The sequence below is a fragment of the Pipistrellus hanaki genome (genome assembly GCF_964339955.1).
Source record: "Pipistrellus hanaki genome assembly, chromosome: 4".
In the NCBI taxonomy this organism is placed as follows: domain Eukaryota; kingdom Metazoa; phylum Chordata; class Mammalia; order Chiroptera; family Vespertilionidae; genus Pipistrellus; species Pipistrellus hanaki.
The window spans coordinates 85516961-85535810 of NC_140506.1; the positions used below are offsets into that span (position 1 = coordinate 85516961).

The following is an 18850-nucleotide window of genomic DNA, read 5'->3' on the forward strand; positions in this document are numbered from 1 at the left end:
GAGAGGAAGGGAAAGAGAGAAAGAGAGAGAGAAAGAGAGAGAGAGAGAGAGAGAGAGAGAGAGAGAGAGAGAGAGAGAGAGAAAGAGAGAGAGAAAGAGAGAGAGAAAGAAAGAAACTTATCAGTTGCCTTCAGTACTCGCCCCAGCCAGCAATCAAATCTACAAGCTAAGTAGGTGCCCTGATTGGGAATTGAACCCACAACCTTTTGGTGTATGGGACGATGCTCCAACCAACTGAGCCACAGGCCAGGGCTAGATGTGTCTGGATTTTGACAGTGACTGTGTGACTATGCCTTTGGCAAATCTCATATGGCTATACACTACAAAGAATGGGTGTGACAGCATGTGGATTAGACTGTAATGAAATAAATATGGAAAAAAGGCACAGGGCAGCGGCTGCTCTAGAGCTTCTAAATGGAGCAGAGCTTAGGAGAGCAGTCTTGTGAGGGCGCTGGCTAAACAAACAGGATGGGCTGGGTATGAGAAAGGCAGTGTTAGAAAATGACCCAGACTCTCTCTGTTGACTCCTCTCCCCCCTAATTTTGATAGATGTGGGTGGAGAGAAGTATTTCTCTCCACAAGGAATTCAGCAGGGCCAGCCTGATGCTGAACAGACCTGCTTTTGATCGTGGGGAGGCGAGGAGGCGCGGCGGTTACTAAGAGCTTGTTTGTCCCAGGGTGGGACTGCGGAGCAGGGATGCAGGCCAAGGCAGCCAGAGCCTCCGTGCTTCAAAACGAAAGGGAAATGCAGATTTTAGGGGGAAATTGCCCAACGTTAAAATGCTGGTTGACATTTTCTTTCTCCTAAAAAATACATTTTATTAATTTTAGAGAGAAAGGGAGAGGGAGGGAGAGAGATGGAAACATCAATGATGAGAGAGAATCACTGATCGGTTGCCTCCTGCATGCCCCCTTCTGGGGATCGAGCCCATAACCTAGACATGTGTCCTTGGTTGGAATTGAACCTGAGCCCCTCAATCTGCAGACTGACACTCTATCCATTGAGCCAAACCAGCTACGGCTGGTCAACATTTTCTTAAAACCATTTTTGGCCGAGGGATAATCCCACATTCATGTGGTCTCATGCCTGAACAAGAGCAGCTCCAGACACACTCGTGGCTGCTGGTGTCCACGCGCCAGTGTTAGAGACACACACAGGGCCCGCAGCCCCACATCTCCCCACCAGCCTGGCCTCCAATGCTTTCCTAAAGAGGAGAGAAAGATGACCAGTTCTGGCAGGACACCGGTTAGGGCAGAAGTTTCAATCCCAAGAGGTGTCAGTGTGTGTGGAGAGCCGTACGCTATTTTATACTCTGGCCCTGTCGCCTCCTCTCCGGGCCTCCTCTAAACAAACGACTTCAAACGTGGACGAAAGCTACCCACTACATTATTCGGGTAATGTTATTTGTAACAACACAAAGGAGAGGCTTTCCAAATGCCCACGGTAGGTTACGCAAGCTAAGCCACTTTAATTCGGGGGTCGTTCCGTGGCCAGTGAAACGGTGTTTGAAAGGGTAGTTTTCCATCAGGGTTCTCTCTCAGTCTCCTACATTTGATGGGTTGTCACAAACGCATAAGGACATGTGTCCACCATCGTAGCAAAGACACGGGTGGAAATGCAGATGGAATAAGGGTGCAGCCACCCCCCAGAGGTTCAGCCAGTCCCCTGGCAGGACTGGGCAGAGTCTGGGTGGGGTCTGCACGTGGGTAGATGGTGAGATCCACAGGAATCGGGGTTGGGTTGTAAAAGGGATGGTACTGAGAACAACGTGGCATCCTGGATTGGACCCGGAACAAGGACAGACAGTAGTGGGAGAACTGGGGAAACAGGAAGGAAGTCTGTCGTACATAATGCACCAAGGTTAAGTTCTTAATTTGACAAGGGTACCATGGAGAGGCGAGGTGTCAGCATTGGGGGGAGCTGGGTGAAAAGTAGATGAGAACTGTCTTTACAACTTGTCTGTAAGTCAGAAATTAGTCTAAAATAACAAGATTTAATTGAAAAAAGAGGGAGGATGGGGCGAGCCTGGGACCTGGGGACTTCTCGGGTACCACTCTCTCGGTCACAGCTGGTGTAATTAACTCAAAGCAAATCCAAATGGTGGCATCACTGCACAGGAGAAAACCCAAGGAGGGGGTCAGGGGGCGAATTCAGCTTCCTGGCTGTTTGGAAATGGGCTCTGATCGATAGACACTGTGGCAGGTTTACATTCCGGACTAGGATAAGAGGTGGGGGAAGTTAACCCTTCGCACTGCAGAGTGGGGGAAACTGAGGACCAGAGAGGTCAAGCAACTTGACCCAAGTTACACAGACAAGAAAGGGCAGAACCACAACTCAAAGCCAGGTCTGCAGACCTCAGATTCCATCCTCTGCCAGACACCCAGGCAGCCCTGCCCGAAGTTAATGATGGACATGAGTCTGCCTGGTGCCCCCCCGGGGACCGTGGCTGGCCTGTAGGGGCCTTCGAGGGGCATTTCCTTTGGGTCCTGAGAAGCCAAGCCCGTCACGAGCTGAGGATCAAGGTGAGCCATCATCACCGGCGGGGGTGGCGCGGCTCACCCGGGACGGCGGGCTGGCTGGCAGCCTGGCTGCCTTTCTGGGCCCAGGGAAGATGTGTGGGTGATGTTCCTGTCTGACAAAGCGTGACAGCGAGAACAGAGGAGATCTGGGACATCGGGCAGCCGAATCAAATGAGGACAGGTTTCTGGAACACTTGCCCTCAGACTCAGCAGCCCTCACGCGCAGTGTGCAGAGCACGGGCTTTGGTATCAGCGGTTCGGACGCCTCGGGCAGGCTACTCAACCTCTCTGGCCTTCAGATGCCAGAAGAGGGACCCTCCCCGGTGCTTGTGAGGAGCCAGTGGGATGCCACGGCACACGGGGGAGGGGAGGAGGGAGCTCGGTCTTGAAGGGCAGTCACCAGGTGGGAAGACCCTGTGGTCAGAGGGATGGCACGCCTCTTCCATGACTAGGCCAGCTGCCCCATCTCCATCCCAGCTGCCCCATGTCAGACTGTGCTCATCATTCATTCCAGGGGGATGAATGTGGTGCCCAAGAATCACTGCATGCCTTGTGGGCATGGCAAAGAGATGGCACAGGCAACATAAGACAGTGTATCAGGACCCAGACATGGACCCAGGGGACATGCTTCATGTTTCCCAGCCCCCTGAAGTGATGATGTGGAGGCCTCAGGGTGATGTGATGGGGTACAAAGGGTCCTGAGCCCTTTCTCAGGATTTCAGTGACTTGGCGGGAACCTGCCCAGGATAAGTCAAATACCACAGCCACTGCCTGAGCACGTCTCCAGCTGAGAATCTGGAAGACCCCAGATGTCAGCCAATGGTCCCCAGCCTGATGTCCGGGTGCACCCCCTGAGCTCTGGCAGTCCGCTGCCGTTTCTCCAGGACTGTGCCAGTCACCCTGCCCAGCCCAGTCCTCTGCCGAGCAAGGTCACGCTGTGATCCAGACTGTGATCTCACCATCCTATCCCAGCAGCAGCGCAGTGACCAGCACACAGTAGGTGCTCAATCAAGAGCTATCCGATAAACAAATGTCAAGAAATAAAGCTGAAGAAGCAGGAGGCAGGCCACGAGGAGCCTGGGATGTGCCCTGAAGGCAGCGGGTACCTGGAACGGGTTCCAGCACAGCACAGTTTGAGATGGTCTGGAGGAGATGAGCATGGACATGCAAGGAAGAACAGTTGGAGAGGGGCTGCTGGGAAAAATCACATGGAAGATGCAGAGCTGCGGATCTGACTGGCTGAGAGGTGAGAGGTGAGAGGTGAGTGGGTAAAGGAGGAAACGGTGACATCCAGGGTCCTGGCAGGGACAGGTCGGGGCAGGGCATCCTCCACATCGGAATCCCTGGGCTACTGGGGACCATTCTGCCTCCCCAGGCAGCTGACACTGCAAATGTGTGTGACATGTTTGTTGACACATTTTCTTACAGCACCAACTGCTGAGGCATCTGGGATCTGCAAACGTTTCAAAACAAAGTCGGGCTCTGAATGTAAACACCCCCGTGGAGCCTGCATGCCAGAGACGCCCCCAGGAGTCCCCTTCTGCGGCCCCTGAACTTGTCAGCTAATCGGAGGGGAGAAATGTCCCCACGTCCCTCCCCGGCAGGGCAAACCCATTCGTGAGGAGGGAAATGTGGTTCGTTCTATTGTCTTCCACAGTGCCTGTCAAAAGGGGAGGACGCGTAAGGCCGGGAGTCGGTTCCTAACATTGTGGGGCTCTCAGCCCTCCCTGCCTCTCTTAGATCTTTGGGGGGCTCACAGCCCTTGTCATGTGTGGATACGTATGTCCCTCTCTGAGTAAAATGAAAGCCCCCACCCCGCCTCTGTGACACTTGGCGTCGGGGAGGATGTGGAAGCCGAGGAGCGGAAACAGACAATGTGGACACCTGTCTGCTCACCATGACGGCCCGCAGCGCCACGCCTAGCCTTGTGTCCCCGGGAGACCATGACTGTTCACGGGAAGACAGGTACTCTGTGTTCATGGCAGCGGCTGCTGTAGGAACACCCCGATGCCCACCAGCAGGGGTGGGTGCAGTGCCTGCAGCACACTCATGCCCTGGACGGCCATGCAGCCTCGGGAACAGGTGGTCTGTGGCTCCACACAAGAGGCATCGCGCAGACGGGCTGTGAATGAGTTAGCCTGACGAGATGAAGTGGCTCACTGTGATGCTATTGCCGGGCCAAGAAAGAATGGAAGGAGTGCCCCTATGCTGTTAGAATAAGGGGGTAGGACTGGGGAGATAGTAACGGGCTGGGGCCTGTTGTGGGGACCATTTGTAATTCACAAATTCTCAAAGCGGGTGAAGAACATCCTACCCTGTGGTGCAGAGAGCACGGGCAGCTGTAGGGTATGACCATAGCGATGCCATACCTGATATACCATGTGATAAAGGTGTGTTGCAGACACAGTATGGCCCCCAAGAAGATGGGACTGTGGGCATGCTATAGGGCCAGAAGGACTTGGCAGATGAAATTCAGGTTCCTAATTGGTTCAGATAGGGAGATCACTCTGGATTTTCTGAGAGGGCCCAGTGCAACCACGTGAGCCCTATGCTAAGAGCGGAAAGGTGACGGGAAAACGGGGCAAAGGATTGGCCTGGGTTGCTGGCATGAAGATGGTGGGATCACGTGGAAACCGTGAGAATGAAAGGAATGATGCTAGCAACCAGAGGAGCACACGGTAGTCTCATCTGTGGCCTCCAGCTAAGAGCGATCTCCATTTCCCAAGCCCCTCAGCCGAGCGCTCAGCTGAGCCTGCCCGGCTCCTGATCCATGAAATCAATGTGACAGCAATGGGTGTTGTTTTAAAACTCCTCTCATCGGCGGGGGGTACGTTCCCAGACCCCTAGCGATGCCTGAGACTGCAGACAGTACCGAGCCCCAAGCATGTTTTTCCTTTACATACAACCTATGATAAAGTTTCATTTGCAAATTAGGCACAGTGAGAGACTGCCAACAACAACTACTAATAAAGTAGAGCCATTTTAACAACATGCCGTAATAAAAGCTGTGCTGAGGTGGCATTATTAAGGAAAATAAGGGTGACTCGAACACTAACTCTGTGATACCTCGACAGTCACTCTGATAACCAAGACGGCTATTGAGTGATGAATGGGCTGGAAGCCTATATCGTGTGGATGTGCTGGACAAAAGGATGGGCCAGCCCAGCACGAAATCTCATCACACTACTCAGAACTGCACAACTCAAAACTTATGGCCCTGGCTGGTTTGGCTCAGTGGATAGAGCGTCGGCCTGCTGACTGAAGGGTCCCAGGTTTGATTCTGGTCAAGAGCACATGCCTGGGTTTTGAGCTTGATCCCCAGTAGGGGGTGTGCAGGAGGCAGCCCATCAATGATTCTCTCTCATTATTGATGTTTCTATCTCTCTCTCTCCCTCTCCTTTCCTCTCTAAAATCAATATATATATATATATATATATATATATATATATATATATATATTTAAACTTATGAGTTGTTTATTTCTGGAACTTCTGCATTTACTATTTTTGGACCACGGATGCCCATGGGTAACTGAAACTGTGGGAAGTGAAACTGCGGATAAGGGGGGTTACTATACATATTATGCTCTTAATTTCCATTAATCATGATGATCAATATCGTTGTTTTATGCCCACATGGCATTGCTTACCTCACTCTATAGCACTTCACATGGTTGTAATTCTCTCTACTTAAGTGTCGAGAATTAAGTTAATTGACTGCCACCGTGGGAGTGGGGTGCTGTGTTTCTGCTCACCATGGAACTCCAAGTGGTTGGCAAACTCATTAGTCAACAGAGCCAAATTTAAACAGTACTACGATTTAAATTTCTTTTGAGAGCGGAAAACCGACTTCTGCACATGGGCCACCAAGTTTCAATCGCATTGTACATGCTCGCCCGCACGTGGTATTTTGTGGAAGAGCCACACTCAAGGGGCCAAAGGGCCATATGTGGCTCACGAGCCGTGGTTTGCCGACCACTGGCCTAGCGCATAGTGTGTGCTCAATAGATACTTATGGAATGAACGAATAGGCTATTTTCCAAGGTGCCCCAATAGTCCCCTGAACTGCCGTGAACAGGTTGTTATTACCGTCCAACAGGGACTCACCGCATTCTGAGGCTGCTGGACGAGCTTCATGAGCGCAGGATGGTTGTAACCTGGGGATGGGAAGGTGATGAGAGACCAACATCGCAGCTGAGGGGCCCGCGCCCCTCCTCCATTGCTGCCCCTCCCCTCCTTTCCAAACTCTTCTCACGCCACCTCTTCTTGGCAGGCACAAACACCCAGGGCTGGGCCCACCCAGACCCCCTGACTCAGAATCTCTCAGGGCGTGGCCCGGAAATCTGCAACAGGTTCTCTAGGTAATTCTGGGGTTCAGGTTTGAGACCTTCAGAGCTAGACAGACATACAAGGAGGTGGGTGCAGGCGAAAGCAAACTTCGTGGTCCCCGCTTTCCCCCCCAGTGCCTATAGATGGAGTCCAGCTGCTTTAAGTGTTTGCTCAGGAGCCGAGCGAGGGCGTGGCACCACCTGCCATCTGAGGCCGGCGGACCCGGTTCTGCCTTCACACATCTGCTTATTCCTGAGTCCAGCCTGGGCCTGACTCTCCACAACAAGGTTTAAGACACCCTTGGACTCAGCAATGACTCTCCCAGGAATCTATCCTGCACACGTGTATGCAGACCAACGCACACACGTCTAAACTGTGCCACCCCAACTCTTCCAGGCTTGAAAGCCCCCGAAAGTCCATCGACAGCATATCAGTTGTGACCTGGGTGAGCAAGGAAGAGAAAACCCCCTGCCCATAGCAGATGCTCAGTAAGTGGAAGCTTTCATTGTAAAGGGCGAGGGTGAAAGACAGGATAGACCACCCTGGAGCCAGAGGTCCTGGGTTCAAAGCCTTGACTTGCATTTATTGAGCATCTACTATGTGCAGGAGGCTGTCTGTTCATCATGGCAAGTCCTGGCATCAACTCCCACAGCCAGGCCAAGATTGTAGGAGGCACCAAGGTTAGGAGACCAGATTGGGAGGCCCTCGACAGCAGTGGCAAGCGTCCAGCTCCATAGGTATGAGCTGAGTGAATGAGTAATGCCGAGGCCCAGCAACATGGAAGAACTCAAACTGAGAAAAGACTCATCTCAATGTGAGAAAAGACTCATCCGGGAATCCTGGAGCAGGCCGTAGAACTTGGAGAAAAACTCTCAGTCTTCAGGCATCCCCATTTTTATGGCGCATACTTTGTACTTATTTTCTTCCTATCGATTCATTTTTTAATTTAAATACGTTGACTTTGAGAGGAGACTTTAGAGTACAATGGTGAGAAGCCTGCCCACCTCTGAGCTTGGGGCCTGCTGCCTCCAGAGTAGGAGATTAGCCAGTTTAGACGAGCATTAAAGACCTAGGGTCACCCGGGGTGGGGGTGGGGGGTGGGGTAGGGGTGGGGAACTTCTCCATGCAACCAAAGAGTGAACAGATGTGCTTTCACTCAGCCTGCTGCAGGGAGCATGGACCGGGGGCGTGATGTGGGGGGGGGGGGGGGGGCGACCATCCCCTGCTGTCCCTGTGCCCGTCCCCGTCCCCGTGCCATTCCGAGATGTGCTGGGCCCAGGGCTGGGAAGCGCTCATTACTCAAGGAAGGAACGTGGTAGGAGTTTTCCCATGTTTTCTGGCCCGAGGCCTCTCAGCTCTGCTCTATGTCACAGCGCCTGGTGCGTGTGACTTCTCTGCCTCAGATTCTCGCAGGCTCTGTGAGATCACAGGTTCAGCTTGTCTACCAGCTTCATTAGGACAGAGGAGAGAAGAGCTGGCCCCTTAAGTCAGGGAACTCCCACCCTGGGCCTTCGAAGCCCTGGACGGTCCGTCCCCCTCACCCCCCCAAACACACACACAGCAGGGCAGGGCGGCCATCTGGGAGGCTGCTGTCACAGAAGTAAGCAGAGCGGCAGTGAGTCACTGGTTCAAATCCTTCGGCTTCTTAGACACACTGGGCAAACCCTGCACCTTCTCAGAAGCTGGCTTCCCATTGGTAAAGGGGGTAATGCTAAAGTACCCAACATTATAGGACTGTTGTGGGGATTTACTAACAGGGAAGGCACTTAGCAATATGCCAGGCATAGGGAAAATTCTCAGTGATTAAGAGTTAAAAAATCACCTCAAAGGCTACAGATATGGGATAAAAGGTGGCGAGAAACTTAGAATGTCTCGTCTTTTAACAGCTGCAGCCGGCCTGATCCTCCCACCCCCAACACACATACACTCGCTGGGGTGAGAGGGAGGAAGGAGGGGTTACTGGCCCACAGACCCATGGCTAATACATGGCAGAGCCCAGATGCAAACCCAGGACCACTCGAGTCGACTCCCTTTCCCTCTGACGCAAAACGGAGGTGGGGCTGGTAAATCTTAGCATCCCAAATGCCTTCCGAGGCTGAGGCATGTCTGAATGACGGGGCTTTCCAGAGAGAATGAGTCACCCACTTATTGTCTAATTGCACCTTAATGGGGAATAGGTGGGAGAGACTGCGAAGGGGAGAGCAGAGGAGGAGTGGGGACCTGATTTGGGGTCTCAGGGGAAGGCCCTGGCTGCGGAGTGGGAGGTGCTGATGGGTGGGAGCAAATGGGCCTGGATCTGCTGACATTCGGCCTAGAGCCCAGGGATCCCAGGGGAACCCACAGGCCGGAGAAATACCGGCCACCCACCCTGCAAACACCAGCTACTGCCCGTCCAGGTCAGCCCATGCATCCTGTCCTCCGTGTCCCTTCCTACAGAGCAAGTCACGCTCTGTGTGCCAGGAGGGGAGCTGGTGAGGCCACCTGGCCACCCCCTCCCAGCTACTGTGCATCTGGCTGACAAGGGCTCCAGCTGCCTCCCGCTCTGGAAAATCGCCCTTGGTGCCTGGAAGCCACTTCACCCCAGAGCTGACAAGTCCTTCCTTCCTTCCGGCACTGACGGGCAATGACTGCCTGGCACAGAGGTACACAAAGGCCAGTCTCTCTGCTTCGGGCTAGGACCAACTCGGGGGTGTAATGCATGCTCAAGAGCACCCTGGGGGACCAGGCAGTGGTTGGTCTCCGGCAGACAGCTCATCCCTCTTAGATTCCCCCGCTGCCCCGTGCTGTTTCTCCTCTCCGCCCCCACCCCCACTTCTGCAGAGAGCTCTCTCTCAATAAACTACACGCCCAGAACCCCTGCCTCAGGCCCCTCTTCTGGGAAACCCAGCCACAGACTGGACATCCAACTCTGGTCACACAGACTTGTGCTCACATCCTGGCTCAGCTTCCTCTCAAGCTGCTAAGCTTCGCCTCTCCGTCTAACACTAATGCATACCTACCTGGTAGGTTTTGGGGGAGGAGTAAATGAGAGAAGCCATGTAAAGGCCCTAGTCACACACCCTCTACGGACAACATGTGCCTTCTCTCTGCCCTCGAGGGAAATGTCTGGTAACATAGGGACGTGCGTGCGGGAAGGGACTTGTGAAGGCTGGGTAGCCATGACCAAGAGAGGGTTTCCCAGCTCTTACCTATGGGGACCGAGGAGATCTGGGAATAGAGATCCAGCATTCGGTTGCCATCCACGTCGACCAGGTAATTGCCTCGGCTCTCTTCGTAATTGCAGAAGAAGTGCACAGCCTCTGCATTCTTTGGGAGAAGACAGAATGAGTCAGGCTCACCGCCACTCCCGAGTCCTCCGTGTTTTAGGATTCAGCTTGAATCAGTGAAAAGGACCACGACCCGGCCACTCTATGGGCATGCGGAAGGTCTCTGCAGGTGCCAGAAATGCCTCATTTCTTGCCCAGAGATAATCACACGGATGATTTGCTTTGTAATAGTTTATGAAGCTGTGAATTTGTGTTGTATGAAGTTGTCTGTGTCTGTTTTACACATCACAACAAAAAGGTTGATCTGTATCTCTCAAGACGCTTCTGATAGGATGTATATGGTAAACCATAGAGCACCCATGAAGAAAACTAAGAAAACACACATAGTAATTATGGAAGAAATAAAAACGTTATGTTAGACTAGAAGTTACTTAATACAAAAACATAAAGCAAAGAGGCCCAGGGGAACAAAAGGGATATGAGACAAAGAGAAGAAAATGTAACAAGGAAGAGGTAGATACAACCATATCAATAATAACATTATCTATGGATAAACTGAACCATTTAATCAAAAGTCAGAAACCATCAGACTGCATTAAAAAGGTTCAACCATAAGCTGTTGACATGCCACATACTTGAGTTTCAAGAATACAAATAGGCCGAAACCGGTTTGGCTCAGTGGTAGAGCATCGGTCTGCGGACTGAGGGGTCCCGGGTTTGATTCCGGTCAGGGGCATGCACATTGGTTGCGGGTGCATTCCTGGTGAGGGGTGTGCAGGAGGCAGCTGGTCAATGTTTCTCTCTCATCGACATTTCTGGCTCTCTATCTCTTTCCCTTCCTCTCTGTAAAAAAATCAATAAAATATACCATATATATATAAAGAATACAAATAGGTTAAAAGTAAAAGGATGAAAAAAAGATACATGAGCCCTAGCCAGTTTGGTTTAGTGAATAGAGCATCGGCCTGTGGACTGAAGGGTCCCAGGTTCCATTCCAGTCAAGGGCACATGCCTCAGTTGCAGGCTCAAACCCAATCATGGGTGGGGTGCGTGTGAGAGGCAAACAATTGATGTTTCTTGCCAATGTTTCTCTCTCAGTGTTTCTCCCACTCCCTTACATTTTCTCTAAAAGTCAATGGAAAAATATCTTGGGTAGTGATTAACAACAATAAAAAAGAAAACATGATTCTCACAGCAATAATAAGAAAGCTGGAATGGTCTATACCAGTGGTCGGCAAACTGGCTTGTGAGCCACATGTGGCTCAAGAGCCATCCATGGTTTGCCACTCTGTTGACTAATGAGTTTGCCGACCACTGACCTAGACTCTCTATTCCAATAATTACAGGCTGTTGTTGTTCCTTGTGATTAAGCTCTTATCCCAGTGGTCGGCAAACTCATTAGTTAACAGAGCGGCAAACTGCGGCTCTCGAGTTTGCTGACCACTTGTAATATCAGATAAAATCAACTATAGAATGAAAAAAAAAAAGTTCCCAAAAGTAAAGAGAGGCATTTAATGATGACAAAGGGTCAATCCACTAAGAAGATACAACAATTATAAACATACATGCACCTAATAACAGAGCCCCAAAAATATGAAGCAAAAATGGACAGAATTAAAGGGAGAAATAGTTCTTTAAGAATAGTTCTAAATTCTTAATTAAAACCTGAAGTGAAAAACCTAATAAAAAAAGAATAGTTCTACCAGAAAGTTGTCTATGTCCTGGAGTCTTCAATACATGGCTTTCAAGGATGGGCAGAACACAGGCAGAAGGTTAGCTAGGAAGTAGATGTGAACAACGCTCTAACCCACTGTCTCACCGACACCCACACAACCCCGCCCAGCAGCAGGGCAGTGCATATGCCGGGCCATAAAAAGGTCCAATACAGCTAAGAGAACTGAAAACACACAAAATCTGTTTTCTAGCCACAATGCCAGGACATTAGACATCCGTAACAGAAAGAAACTTGAGAAGTTCACCAAAATGTGGAAATCAAAAAACACAAAAATAATCAATGAGTGAAAGAAGAAATCACAAGGAAAATGAGAAAAAAAGGTTCTGAATAACCTTTAAAAAAAAAAAAAAAAAAAGAACCAGCACAGAGAGAGCATCTATGCCCCTCAGCTAAATCGTAATAGAGAAGCCATGGAAGGAACACTTCCTCATCTCCACTTACCTGAATCATATTCAGCTGTTTCATTAGCTCCTGCGGGCAAGAAAAGCAAGAGCATTACCGCAAGGACACACGCTTCAAAGTAGTTTAAAATCGCTCACGTCTTCCCAAGTCTTGGGGCTGCTTTTCCCTTCATGCGAATAACTTCATAGCGAAGTAGTCAACGATATTATAACTATTTTTAAATTGCTTAATATAAATCGATGGTGGAAACTACTCCTGACAGTTGAGTGATCATTACAACGGACAGACTGGAGATTTAGGCATTGGGAGATAATTAAACAAACTAAAATATTTAACAACAAAAAAATTTAGCTGAAGGCGTTTACTTAGTGTCCATAAAAGCATGGTTTTATTTTTTATTTAGAAGAAGAAAGGCTTTAACACCATGTTAGGAAAATAAAATCAACTGAAAAATATAAATGTGCACACAAAGACCCATTTATAATTACAGTATAATCCATATATTTTATAAACCACTGTGCAATTCTCTATGGAAACTGGGAATTATACACCAGTTGCTTTAATATTATAAAGATTTAACCTCTAAAAATGATTTAATATAGAATAAACTTTGGCAATTAGTGTCATAAAATTATATATCTCCACATTAAAATAGAAAATGTTAACTTAAAATATTAAAAATTATTCCCAAAACATTTCATTACTGTTAAACAAAAATCTACCAGTTCCCAACAGAAATACGTGTGGGAAAGTCTCCTTTTGTGGGCAGACACTCTCCATAATAACTAAAATCATTTACCAGAAAAAGATTTCTGGATTTATAAATAGTTGCACTGACAAAAGGGAGGATATTTTTTGACACTAAAAAATGACACTGGAGAAAACTGCAAAATATGCAAAGAAAAATTTAACCTGTGTTAAATATGGTTACACTGTTATTTCTTAGATGCAAACATTAGAAACAGTATTGCACATCACTACACAGAATCAAGGTTAGTCAGTCTCCAAAATGTGTTAGATGCAGATTTTGTAGCATCTTGGAGTAAAAGTTCCAGTCTCCATCATCACTCAACTTGTGTCTTTTTCATCTCACACACTGACATTTACTCCAGAAATTCAGAGCCATCCAGTCTCTCCTATACCACATACTATCACCCTGAATGCCTCTCCACATACCATTCCCCTTGCCTAGAACAGAATGCACTCCTTTGGCAAATCCCTCCTTTTTGTCCTTCAAGGTCAAGCTCAAGGTCATTTGCTATCCATGCCCTGTGCCATATAGCTTTGCCATGTTCTTCCACTGTTGGTAGGATGTTCTTCCCCAGCCCTTGACCTGCTTTGGCCAACAGAACAAGGTGGAAGTGATGGTGGACCAGTGTGGGACTTGGGCCTCAAGAGGGCTAGAACATGCTCTCCTCTACCATCACCTGGAGAACTAGCCCAGCCCAACGTACTGGAGGATTTAGAGACACATGGAACAGAGCCAAGTCACTGCAGTGACCAAGTCCAGCCAGGGTAGTCCAACTGATGGCCAGCCATTCCCCAGGCATGAAGGTGGGCCCAACAGAGCTGCCTAGCCAACTCCCAGTTACCCCTACATGCACCAGCAATCTATATGTTACTAAGGTTTTGTGATTGTTTGTTACACAGCATTATCGTAGCAGCAGATACTGATACATCTGCTCTGAGAAACCTTCTTTGACTTCTAAGAGCAGAATGGCCTCGTTGAATGTCTCAGATCTCTAGTGGTAAAATCTCTGAAAGCAGCTAAGCAAACAGTTCCTAAGTTTGACTGTGTTCTTGCCTCTCGGACCCTTTCTGCTCTTCTCCAAAACTCCCACTCAGGTGTGCTCAACTCACCCGAGATTTAGGCCCTGGGACTTCTGTCTTCATCAGAGGCCCATCATAATCAAATTCCACGTCGACTTTGGCTGCAGCCTGACTGATATGCCTGGCTCCTGCAGGAAACAAAGAGATAGTAGACAGCGTGAGAATTCTGCCCTAACAGACTCCCAGTGTTCATTCATAAACAAGGCAGCACAGCCAGGAGGCAGTCCCAGGACCTCAGCCCCATCCCAGCCAGGCCACCCCAGAACACTGAGGATTTTTAAAAAATGGGAAAGCCCAGGGCCAGTGATGTTGTAGAGAAATGACCTAAATGTCTGACAATAGAAGGTAGTTAATAGAATATGATTTATTCCCCATTTCATGAACAATGGAATATTGTGCATCCTTTAACAGTTTCAAGATAGACATATTGAATGTTTATGGGTATGCAAAGATGCCTGGGATATTGGCATGTGAATGATCAGGTTAGAAAATCATCCAAATTTTGTAAAAATTTAATCTATATCCAAATGCATATAGACCAGAACCTCACAGTCTTGGCACTGCTGACATTTTGGACTTGGAAATTCTGTGTCATGGGCTGTCCTGTGCCCTGCAAATATAGAGCAGCATCCCTGGCCTCTGCCCACCAGATGCCAGGAGCACCCACCCCAAGTTGTGTCCTAGTTGTGACAATCAAAAGCCATGCAAGAGAAAACGATCAAATGTCTAAATCCAGGTGGTCCCCACCTGTAAGATTTTTTTGCTGTTGTTGTTAAAAATCTTTAGGGCACACGTCATTTGCTTGAAACTCATTTCACCTCTTTTTGATACAGTGATAAAATTACAGAGGGTTCATGAGTTCCCAGGCTTAACCCCACAAAGCTTTTTGGCTCACACGTTGCTGAGACATAGAGGGTAGCGCCCCCACCCCACCCCCCCTCAGCCCCATCTCCTTAGTCCCTGAGTGAAAGGCAGCTTGGTGAATCCAAGAGAAGTGTGCAATGAGTTACAATCTATAATCAGTAACCTCTAGAGATCCCTTTAACGTCCCGGTCTCTTTGATCTTCCTGGTACGTATTTGGTGGTTGAGAAATATTACTTACTTTTCTAGGGTTGTCACAGTTGCATCAAACTAGGGAATCACTAGTGACTTTATGTAAATCATATATGTGATCTCATTTCATCTTTACACGATGCTGAGGGGGAGTTATTACTGCATGTTGAGTGCCTCTCTCTCTCTCTCTCTCTCTCTCTCTCTCTCTCTCTCTCTCTCTCTCTCACACACACACACACACACACACACACAGTTTGCCACACCATACAAAACCAAGATATTAGGAAACATATTTAAATTCATTCATAATTTTCTATAATTGCTTTGGATATCAAGCATCACCTCATTCCTAGGAGGGAGATGTTATTTGCAGGTTACAGAAGACACCAAAGTTCAGAAAGGTCAATTAATTTGCCCAAAGTCACACACCCAATAAGTGGATAAACTGGAAGTTTGTCCACCTGACCTCTTCTTCCCTAGATAATTGGAATGGAACTGATGGAATCTTTGATCTCATCTAGTGTAGGTCTTTGAAATGAAACATTTGCAGCAAAACAACTCACTTCCTCCACAAGCAAATTACTATCGGAAGCACAGGGAGCAAAACAAAAAATAAGTTTGAATAAAGACCGAATGATCCAGTATTTTCATTCATAAACAAGGCAGCACAGCCAGGAGTCAGGGGTCTGGCTGAACACACAAGACCAGGCCCGCAGGTAAGTCCAGCCCCGCCCTCCGGGCCAGCAGTGAGACTCGCCACCCTCAGTGCCCAGGAGACAGCCACAGTCAATCTTTAACTCCAGACTATAAAAACAGCCATCAAACGTTTTTAATATCCTCTTGATCTTTTTGCCGAGAGTAATAAATGAATGTCATTTTCCCAAACAGCAAGATGGGAGCCTGGTCAAAGTCAAGGCCGAGTTCACAGGGAGCTGTTTGCTCTGCTTCTCTTATAAACAGCCTTATCTCCCTCCCTGCAACTGTCCACCCTTTTATTTTGTGATAACACGCTCACTGAGGAAATAGCAATAAGCAGCAAGGAAAAATCACCACGTCGAACGGCATCACCCGGAGACAACCATTTTTCAGTCAAGTCTCCCGGTCTCTGTATTCTACTTGTCAACGTGAAATTATACACTTTTTCGGGGGTGGCATGAAACGATGCCATGGGAACAACATTGTCTCAGGCCATGAGCAACCTCAAGTGTAATGGCTTTACAGTGATCGGATGGGTGGGTGGAGACACACGTGGAAGCAGCTGCACACAGGGGATGGCACCAAGCTGTGGCTTCCGACTTGAGTGGTCTGCTCTAGGGAGAAGTCTACGCAGCCCTGAATCCCGCACAATCACACCAGTGAGCTTGGAAGGAGACCCACAGCTCTGACTGGGAGCCTCTGATGAGACCAGTCTCAGCCAATAGCTCAGCCACCCCCTCACAAGCCACCTGGAGTCAGAGGATCCAGGGGAGCCCCATGGACCCCAGATTCAGAAACACTGTGAGACAATAAACATATTATTTTAAGGAGCTAAGTTTGGGAGTATTTGTTATATGGCAACAGGTAGCTCACATAGTTGTGAAGGGTGTGAGTCCTGGGGCCTCATTGGCTCAGCTAAAAGCCTGGCTCAGCCCCTTGCTAGCTCTGGGCAAGTCCCTTCATTTCTCTGAGCCTCACTTTCCTCTGTTTGATGGAGTCATGGCAAGGACTAAATGGTTAAGGATAAGCCATTATTCCTATAATTTTAAAAACCATTTTCCTATTGTTACTTGCCCATAAGTAGTGTATGACAGTGCACATATTACGGTAACTTTGCCTACACTGTATTTTATTATTAAAAAATCTCAAAAAAACCCCAAAAAAACCAAAACAACCCCAAAGGCTGGCCAGTGCCTTTGTCTCCAAGGATTTTCCCAGTCTATCTATTTATCCATCCATCCATCCATCATATATCAATCATAATAGATATGTCAAATTGATAGGCCAAAAGAAAAAAAAAAACAACACTGAGTTTCTGAATCTGGCATAAGTGTGCCCAAGATTCAACTCTAGCCGAGAAATGGCAGAGCTGAGTGACTCTGATTTAGGTCCTTTGATTTTTTTGCATCCTATCTCCATATCCATGCTTGTAAAATGGGAGTTAGGACACTCCCCCACCTTATTGTAAATATCCATTTGAAGTGCTTTCACTCACAGGAGCCATTTCTTTGGATACAAGTAACTTGTAAAGCAGGGAGGATCATCCTTGTTCTCCCCACGTTCCTGATGGGAAGACTGAGGCCTGGAGTTCTGCCATTTGCTCCGGCTCACTTGGCTAATAGGTGGTGAACGAAGCCAGTAGTGGCTACTGAGTAGCCCAATCTTATGAGTCTTAATCCATTGCTCTTTCCTTGATTCCTCCAGAGGGAGGCTCAGATGCCCTTGAGAATGACCTTCAAAGGCTGAGCCACGTGTGCCACCAGGCTGGAGGCCCCTCTTTCCTCTGACGTACCTTCAATCACCAGCACAGCCTTCCGAAACTAGGAGGTGGCTCCACAGTATTAGTTATAGAATGAATAAATCCTCCATGCCCACAACTCTCCCTCCTACCTGGTGCAAACTAGACCTGGATTACTCTGGTTTCATTTTATTTTTAACATACTAATGGGTAAGCATTAGTTTCTTTGTTTCTTGGCCGCCGCTGGAGTTGTGTGTTTTGCCTGATGGCCCCTGTGGGAACAGCCTGGGCCCTTCTAGCTGCTGGGGCCACCACCTCTGTGCAAGTGGGAGGATCAGCTCCCTGCCCACTGCAGAGCTGACTGCCTGGGAGGCAGAACTGGGGAAAGGTAGGGGGTGATGGGGACCATTTTATGGGGGTGATGGGACAGCCCCGGAAGCACTGCCTGGCCAGTGCCTTTGTCCCTAAGGACTCTCCCACTCAGAATCCCTAGACTTGAGCATGCCTTCTGCTACCTACCCCCCCCCCCTCCACTCCTACCCCCAAGCTTACCGGGCACAAGCAGGCGGCGGTTGTGCTGGAAGCTGCAGGCCAGCCGCCGGGTGAGCAGCATGGAGGCCATGATCCCCTCCTTCGGGAACAGAGGCCGCCCTCACAGGCTCCCCCTGAAAGAACCAGGAGCAGAATTAGGCCAGTGGAGACCACGCCCCCTCTGGGCCCATATCCCACCCCCTCCATGTCCCTCAGCGTGCGGAAGGTGCCTCTGACATCGCACCCTCTGCTTTCAGACGGAATACACACTGCAAATCATTTTCACTTGGCTTTGACCATACCCCGGTGTCAAAAAATAAAAAAATAAAATAAAATAAGTGGAGCCACTTTAAAATGGAACCGGAGCTGCCTTGCAGAGAAACTGCCTCGCATGCCTCACGCCTCAACTCTTGGCATGTCAGAACGGGATGCAATAACCTTTGGATGGAGACTGAGGCAACCCTGTTTCCCGAGAAAACTGTTTGCAAAGTTACCAAGAAAGCAGAATGTTTTTACTTAAAAAAACATTCTTCACCAACAGAACTGCCTTCCTTCTACTGCTGCAACTGTCCCCGTAACCATCATAAACGCCCATTGCCTTGATCTCCGAATCGGAACACTATTCGCACTCCTTCCGGAATCCGTGGGTGTGTCCCGAGTAGCTGTTCTTATTGATTTCAAATACATGCTTGTCTGCCTCCCACTTTGAAAGGCTCTTTCCTTTTTAACACCAGGTGGGATGATGACCCC

The 18850-nt window shown here is 48.9% G+C and overlaps 1 protein-coding gene across 2 annotated transcripts in view; it reads right to left on the reverse strand.

The window, feature by feature from the left end:
* ABAT (4-aminobutyrate aminotransferase) overlaps window positions 1-18850 on the reverse strand; it is a 78757-nt gene that overhangs the window by 19506 nt on the left and 40401 nt on the right. For both annotated transcript variants that reach the window (XM_084881135.1, XM_084881136.1), the window contains exons 2-6: window positions 18122-18234; window positions 14112-14209; window positions 12291-12320; window positions 10037-10154; window positions 6627-6676 (exon numbers count right to left, since the gene is read on the reverse strand). In XM_084881135.1, the coding sequence (XP_084737261.1) occupies window positions 6627-6676; window positions 10037-10154; window positions 12291-12320; window positions 14112-14209; window positions 18122-18191 (366 nt within the window). In that variant the 5' untranslated portion in view covers window positions 18192-18234. The remainder of the gene's footprint in view (window positions 1-6626; window positions 6677-10036; window positions 10155-12290; window positions 12321-14111; window positions 14210-18121; window positions 18235-18850) is intronic.